Below are 8,497 nucleotides of genomic sequence, written 5' to 3' on the forward strand. Positions count from 1 at the left end.
TATATAAAACAAAATGTATAAGATTACAAAGGAAACCAACTATATTGAAATAATTTATTTTCCATCCAACTTTGCAGATTCTATGAAATCTATGGGGCCCATGGACCTTAGGTTAAGAAGTCCTGTCCTAAGTTATGAATCTTTTATGCTCTACTTTTATGCTACTGGTGAACTCTAATGATTAGATTCAGTAATACAAGAGACTGAGGGATTGTTCACTTTGTTTGGAGTTGGTCTGCCTAAACTTCTAGTTGATAATTCAACTTGAAGCCTCCCTTTCAATTAGTAACATGGGCCCCTCCTACTCCAATCCCTACATTTTAAACAGTATTGCCACTAGGTTCATACTAAACTATATTCGTAAAATCACTGAAACTGTAATAGGGAGTTGTGATTATTCATTTGACAAAGGGAGTCATCCCTTTATCCGAGAAATTATTTAAACAGAAATTTCCTGGTACCTTCTTCAATCACTTGCTCCTTCATGGAGAAGCTGGGGAAAGAAAACTTTGCGCCACTGATAGTAGTGCTATCAGTGAATAAAGGATTTGACTTAAAAGGAAAAAAGATCTAAAAAGAAATAAGGACCCTCAAAAGTTTGGAAAAATCAAATCCCCAACTCTGTGTCAAGCTCTTAAAACTAAGAAACTGGAGAATAATTATTCTCATCTTCAAGAGAACTACAGGGGGATTAGGAAAATGCTAAGATTTCTCTTATAGCCCAGCTGGAGAAGAGGGAACCCTACCCACATATATGCATTTTCACAATCCACATCAACTAAGAAAATTAGCTGAGTTTTTCTGTAAGTGATCCTGTCCAGTGGCAAAAGGAATTGAGTTTAGAATACAACCCCTTTCTCAACATCTGAAGATGACTGATTAACAATGAGAACCAAAAATGACTAAAGATAATACATCATTATTCTTGTATCACAGTTTGATTCTCTTTGGAATCTTCTAAAAGTACTTTATAATCTGATTCATATAAAAACTTGAACTTTACCTGGTTTTACAGGTGCTTTACACCACAGTGTCTGATTGGTGTGAAAGGTTCTTAAAATTTCTGTCTTCCCAGGTAGCACCTTAAAGGATCCCAAATTAATGAGGAGAGGACTTGAGTAGCTCGTCACCACTGTTTTCAATATGCTTGCCATGCCGGTCTTAATTTATTGATCTCCTCTAATGTACTACAAATGAGTCCAACAAGAAAGAGAGAGGGAAAAACAATCTTTTAGTTTGTTTGTTTTTGAGGTCTCAAAAAACACACACGAAAACATCATCGTATGTCAAGATGAACACACCAAATTTATATAGAACAAACCCTGTACTTAAAAACAGATTGAATGCTATAAGTTGATCAGTCAATAATAACTGGGAACTTAGAACGCACTGTCCCAAAGAAATAGTTATTAGTAGAAGATTTTCCAAGTTGTTCACAATCTATTTAACCCATTCAAGGATATACCTCTGCAGGTTCTCCATCCCCCTCCCCCCCCCCCCCCCCGCCCCGGTAATCCTGTGTGATTTCAGTGCACATTTTCTCAAACATTTTCCCACAGAAATCTACTCAACCTATTCAAGGGCCTCCTTTCCCTAAAGCCCTTCATGGTTCAGACCAAGAACTACCTCCACCTCCATAAGACCCATACAGATCTCCCTAGTTGAGGGCACTTCTCTCAGAAATTACTTTTTATTTACTTGACAAATACTTTGTATTTTCTTTTCTCGGTATGTAATGTATCCAGTCAATAACACAACTTCCAACAGAGGAGGGGCTGGTTTCGGTTTCTGTATTTATTTTTATGAATGTTTGTATGCTAGGGAGCATAACTAATGCCTGTTGAATGGAATGAATGAATAAATAAATAAATGTTCCTGTTCTCTTAGTTACCTCAAGGGTACAAATGTACTAGTTGAGCTCTCCTGTGTATTGTCTACCACTCTTGCTACATGACAAGACTACCTCCTTTTCTGGTGATAGGGTCTATATAATGCACTAATTGTTAACATTTTTTTTAAATTTTTTTTTTAAACCCTTACCTTCCATCTTGGAGTCAATACTGCATATTGGCTCCTAGGCAGAAGAGTGGTAAGGGTAGGCAATGGGGGGTCAAGTGATTTGCTCAGGGTCACACAGCTGGGAAGTGTCTGAGACCAGATTTGAACCTAGGACCTCCCATCTCTAGGCCTGGCTCTCAATCCACTGAGCTACCTAGCTGCCCCCTTGTTAACATTTTTAAAGCCCTTTAAGAAATAGCACTCCATCTCTAAAAGGTTCACCATCACTGTCCTAGTCCATCCTCCACTCAGCTGTCAAAGTGATCTTTCTAAAATCACAGGTTTGGCCACATCACCACCATAATCCCTCCCTATTCAATAAATTCCAATGGCTCCCTATTACCTCTAGGACTAAATAAAAATCTTCTGGCTTTTAAAGTCCTTCATAACCTTAAACCCCTTGATACATTTCCAGCCTTCTTAAACTTTATTTGCCTCCTCCAAATACTCTGTGATCCAGTAACAATGGTCTCCTTGCTATATCTCAAACAAGATACACCATGCATTCTTTCTGGCTATCCTCCATGAACACACTTCTTTCCCTCCTCATCTTCACCTTCTCTCTTCCCAGCTTCCTTCAAATTCCAGCTAAAAATCCTATAGTCAACAAGAAGCCTTTCCCAATCCTCCTTTATTCCAGTGTCTTTTCTCTCTAGATTATCTCCAATTTATTCTGTATATATCTTGTTTGTATATAGCTGCTTGCAGTTTGTCTTCCCTATAAAACTATAAACTCCTAGAAAGTAGGGCCTGATTTTTCCTTCCTTTGCATCATCAGGATTTAGCACAAATGCCTGAAACATAGTAAGCAATAATAAATGATTGTTGGTTTAACAATCTAGATTGGTTAAAAAGAAGTTTCCTATACCAATGAAATCACAAGTCTGAAATAACACACACATTTTAAGTATGCATAATTACTATTATTTATCAAGTGATTTGATGGTACTGCAATTGATATTATTAAATTACTATCATATATCCTCAAAACTAAAATTATATCAGAGGTTAGAAAACTTTCTGTAGTTCCCCTTTGCCTACAAAGATAAAATCCAAACTTTAAGACTCTCCTCAACTTGGCTCCTGTCTACCTTTTTGACCCTGTATTCTATTCCCTCCAGCCAAACCTGTTCCCTAAACAGGTCCCATGACTTTCTGCCTCCTTAATTGCTCACAATGTTCCCAATGCTTGGAATGTCCTTCTATCCTCCTCTCTCCACCTGTCCAGTTCCCTTTCCATCTTTCATGGTACAGCTCCAAATCAATAGAGTAGTGTAAAAAGTTTGGAAAACATTAAAGTACTATGAATGTGTGAACTGTTTTTTCCATGCATTTCCTCCATGACAACTTTACAGGATATCAAGGAGACTCTTCTCTTCTGAGTTCTTCAATCACTGTCCTACTCTCAACTCCATTTTCACATTCTTCCATTATGGTCCCTTATCAAACAATAAGCTGCATTAGGAGAATCACAACTTATTTTGTCCCCTATAGACCTTAAAAGTCCTTTGCACATAGTAGATGCTCAATTAACATGTGATTTGGAAAAAATACTGTTGGTTGAATGGACAAATGATTGAATAACTAGAGTTAAGGAATACATTTCCTAAGAATTTCAGGATAATTCTTTTGTAAATAGTATGTCTGGCTTAATCTTAAGGAAAAACTGACTCATCATACTAGGGAAATAAAAGATCACAAAAGACTCTGGCCCTGGGAAGGTAGAGAGGGAGGGCAAAAAGCTGAAGTTTGCAGAAAATAAAAGTGGAGGAAAAACACGAGTACTCCTAGTTGTCTAGAACATCGGGAAGGGATTAATATTCTGTCTCTGTATATGGCTTTTTTCAGGACTCCTGACAATCACTTGAAGAACAGCACGTGTGAATGCCTCTTGCAAAGAGGGCAAATAAAGGACTTGCTAAAACAGTGAGCAGGTCATACGGTCAAAGCCAAACATACCAACGAAGGCATGGCTGCCTAATAAACATTAGCTCTGGTCAGATACTTGGCCCCACACAGGCCACCAAGTCCAAGGCCACCAGCCTCTGCTAGTCCCTCCCACGAGGAATGATTAAGGTGCACTCCAAAATTCCCACCACGTAGACAGCTGAAGAAAACCGCTATTTATAATCTCTCCTGGAAGCTGATTGGTCCTGGCCCCATAACAGTCATTTCTATCGAGGAGTTCAAATCTGTGGCATGCAGATGGCCTATTCCTGCTCCTGTCTCTCTTTTATCAGCTCAAGATTGTAACCTTTCCTCAAAAGGTCATCCCTCCCGAAAACTTGATCCCAAGGATCAAGCACGCCACATAGGGAATCAGTTACTCTTGGGGCGAACAAGCAACCATCCATACATAATCGAAGCTCTTCAGTAATTTTTCCTCCCACAAAAAAGTGTTTCTTGTCTTACTCCATTTGGACTGTTCTCTCCACTAGCTAAGGTGGTACTATGCAAAAGAGAGAGCTGCATTTGGAAGGATCTCCGTTAAAATCCCAGCTATGCCACATATTACCTGTGTGACCTCGGGCCAGTAGTTTACCTGGGCCTCGGTTTCTGTAACAGTAAAATTAAGGGCTGGGGCCAAGATCTTTTCCAGCTAAAAAGAGCAAGACCTTGGAAGTGTGCGATCCTTTGAAGGATATCGCCGCCGAGCCCACGCCGCAGCACTCAAAATCTTAGAAAGCATAGGAAGGGTCTGTGGCTCCTCCCTCCCCCTAACTTTCCAGAGCCATCCACCCATTCCACACCACATTCGCGCAGGAGTGGAAATGGGTAATATCGCACAGATTCCGTCAGCTACTATTAGAGTCACTTTCTCAATCATTCGGTGTCTCTTGTCTGTCTGCGTCTATCTGTCTGTCCGTCCGTCTGCTCGCTCCTTCCCACTCGGCCTCTGCCTCTAGTCTCTTTCTCTTCCTTCTTTCCCTGCCCCCATTGCTTTGCTCCGTAGGGGGCATCTAGGGCTCGGAAGACCGCAGATCCTAGCTTTTGGCGCCTCTCCTTCTCCCCCTGCCACCTTCACCTACACCCCGCTTCTGAACCAACACCCCAGCACAGTCCCTGAACAAACTCCTTCCTCACTAGCCACAGAACTGACCTCAATGCCTCCTTTCCCGACAATATTACATTTTTTTGTGATTGTGACCACCCCGCCCCCTTATGCACCGAGACTAGTTTCTTTAACAGAGCAAAGAAATGAGGGTAGGAGTCTAGTCAGGGCTCTTGAGTCCCTTTTCCGCAGCTCCAGACCCAACAGCTGGCCCATCTCTCCCGCCTACGGGCGGAGGGCCTGCACCTGCAGCAAGGCTAACCCACCGTTGCAAAACTAACCTTTGCTTGAAAGGAAAGAGCCTACCCGGGAGGGGACCGGGCAATAGCAAGCAGGAGGTTCCGAACCCAGCCAGGGTTTGCACCTTCAACCCGGAAGGAGAGACCGTGGAAACCCTGGAGCAGTCCCGTTCTCTGAGAATTGCCACGTGACGGTCGGCTGGTTGCCCCAACCCCCTTCCCCACCCCCTTCGCCCGCGCCCCCAGTTTTCCTCCCTCCGCTCTCTGTCCTCCTAACTAGGGGAAGGATAAGCCCATGGAAAATTACCCTTTTTATCAATGCTTTTTCCTAAAAGGGGCAACCCCACCAACTCCGACTAGTTGTAACGTTTTAGATCAGCAAAAATCTCTTTGTCTCTCTCCACCGCGATCCTCCGCCCCCCACACTAGTTTCCCTCTACCAGTTCACGTCAATCAAGTCGCGTGCCAACCACCGGAGACCTCAGAGTTTTAAGTTTGCATGTCTGACTTCTCCTTGAAAAAGCCTAATCCCAAACTAGGATTTCCTTTTTGGTTCTTCTTCAGCCTAAAGCAGAGTATAGACTACCTGGTCTTTCGTAATTTAACTGAATTCTCAAGCTCTCGAGGAAAATCAGAACTTAAACTGTAATAGAATCTAAAAGGGGGAGGGAGGAGAGCTATATATAAAAAAGGCGGGACTAGGATAGTTGTTTTTCCAATCAAGGAGTTAAATGCTTAGGAAGCTATGTCAGAGCTCTGAAATGTAATGTGAATGTGTGCTCACAGGCATTAAAATCTAGCCCTGAGGAAGTCATACTTTTCTAGGTGCCTGGGGAACACCTTTTTCTTTTTCTTTAGGAATGAATGTTCTAAGAAATTTCTTGACAGTATATTAACTAATTTGGGCAAAGTATTAAGGGAATGAAAATATATTATCAAATTTTCTTTTCACAGAAATGGACTGGCTCATAGGCCAGTTCAACTTTATCATTTAAGAGATGAGTGCATGTAGTCTGGGAGTGTATTGGACTTAAAGAGGGGAGGGTCTTTTTTATGGAATAGAAATTTAAGTATTAAATATTTATGAACATAAAGCAGAATTTAGACATCTTGGCTGATATTTTTTAAAAGGTGAACAAGGGTACTGTACATCTCTTCATACAATTCAAAAAGAGATCAACAGTAATTAGAGCATAAACTGAGTCTGGAGAGATGCATAACTAATGGCAGATGAAAGAAAATAAGGTGCTATTAAAAGCAGTTGGTTCAATTTTGAACCAAGAAAGACCACAGTAAGTCACAGTGGAAGATATTTCATTATAACCATATGAAGTATTTATAAAATAGGTTGGAGTTTCAGACTGCTTTTTATCAAAAATTAGTAGCAAATTAATGAACTCTGAAGGTACTGGAGTCATAGCCTAGAGTCATTTGTAATAAAAGAAATATTTGCCAAGGTTTTAGGAGAAGCACCCCAATTCCTCATCGACAATTGAAAGCTTAATTAGAGGTGAAATGAGTTTGGCAGAACTGAGTGTTGACAGAGCAACAGGAAGCAAACAAACATTAACTAAGCACCTACTATGCATCAAATAGGTAATATTATTCTTCCCACTTTACAGCTAATAAAATTGAGGCAGGCAGAGGTTAAATGACTTGCTCAAGCTCACACAACTAATAAATGTCCAACAAAGGATTTGAACTTAGATCTTACTGACTCCAGGCCCAAGGAGCTATCCATTTGGCCACACAGCTGTCTATATGACAGCATAATAAAACAGCCAAAACAAAACTAAATATTTTGTTTGCTCAAGCTATCTAAACACAGCAAATGTGTATTGGGCACCACTCCTCTCATCCCTTAAGCTAAAATTAAACTATACTTTGCTTGTGATGACCTCTCTGCATAATGACTGCTTTTTATATGGATACAATTTATTATCTTTTTATTTTATTATCTTGATAAAGTTTTCAAATGTATTTTACAGACTGATTGTGGGCAAAGATACCTTTGAAATCCTGTGTAAATGGAATTAGCTCACCCCCATTCATAGTTAAAACTCTAGCCACCAGAGATAAAGTCATCCCCACCTCCCTTAGTGGGGAGGGAAGATGAGTTACCCACAGGTGACAATAAGTAACAAATCAAGAACAAGGGACTGCCCTTTGGGCAGTCCAAATCAGTGTAGAGGCTGCCATTTGTCCACTTGAATTAGAGGTGGACCCACAGGAAGTGAGGAAAGACACTATCTCTTCAAGTATGTTGGTACTTCCTGCTGAGGAGGTTCCCTCTTTGAACTTGGTGCAGAAGGTTCTCTGCTGAGACCTCAGGCAGCTTCCCCTCTGAATTGTCATGTGGCTAAGTTAGGCTGACTTCCTTGGGCCTACCTTGGCATTTCCAGACTCTACCTCAAGTAGGTTTCTAGCCTCTCCCTCTCTCTATTTCCCTACCTTCTACCTTCCTAGTTGTAAATAAACTACCTTAAAGCCGATCCTGACTTGGGTTTAATTTTATTTATGGAATCAATCTGAATTATTGATTCCTGGCGGCCACACCTTAATATATATATATATATAATACCTAAATTTTCCCTCTTACAATCCTCCCCCAAAAAACATCATATATCCTCTCTGTGTGTGTGTCTCTCTCTCTATATATATATGTAAATGTTGTTTCCTCATAGGAATTTAAGGTCCAAGATGGCAAGATCTGCTTCATTTTTGTTTTCATATGTTCAGTGTCTAGCACAGTACCTGACAAAGTCTGGCCTCAAGTTTGTCTTTGTATTGCTGATAGTAAACCTTGAACAATTCGGTTTATTTTATTTTTTATTTATTTAAAATTTTTACAACATATTTTTATATGACTTTCATTTCCAAATGCATCCCTCCCGTACCCAGGGCACTATCCCTTATAATAGGAGTCGGCAACGTATGGCTCTTTCTGAAGGAACCATAAAGTCAATTTTTTTTGAGGCACTGTTACAGGAGCTCACACTGTTACAGGAGCGCGCACTGTGAGCACTGTATGGCTCTCACAAAATTACATTTTTAAAAATGTGGTGTTTATGGCTCTCACGGCCAAAAAGGTTGCCGACCCCTGCCTTATAAGAAAAAGAAGGAAGAGAAAAGAAGAAAAGGAAAGGGG

At 40.6% G+C, this 8,497-nt stretch overlaps 1 protein-coding gene across 1 annotated transcript in view; it reads right to left on the reverse strand.

The window, feature by feature from the left end:
* NNT (nicotinamide nucleotide transhydrogenase) overlaps positions 1-5,463 on the reverse strand; it is a 96,776-nt gene extending 91,313 nt beyond the window's left edge. The window contains exons 1-2 of the mRNA XM_044664037.1: positions 5,392-5,463; positions 1,004-1,187 (exon numbers count right to left, since the gene is read on the reverse strand). Of these exons, the coding sequence (XP_044519972.1) occupies positions 1,004-1,154 (151 nt within the window). The 5' untranslated portion in view covers positions 1,155-1,187; positions 5,392-5,463. The remainder of the gene's footprint in view (positions 1-1,003; positions 1,188-5,391) is intronic.
* Between the last annotated feature and the right edge of the window lie 3,034 nt (positions 5,464-8,497).

Source organism: Gracilinanus agilis, chromosome 1, assembly GCF_016433145.1.
Source record: "Gracilinanus agilis isolate LMUSP501 chromosome 1, AgileGrace, whole genome shotgun sequence".
NCBI lineage: Eukaryota > Metazoa > Chordata > Mammalia > Didelphimorphia > Didelphidae > Gracilinanus > Gracilinanus agilis.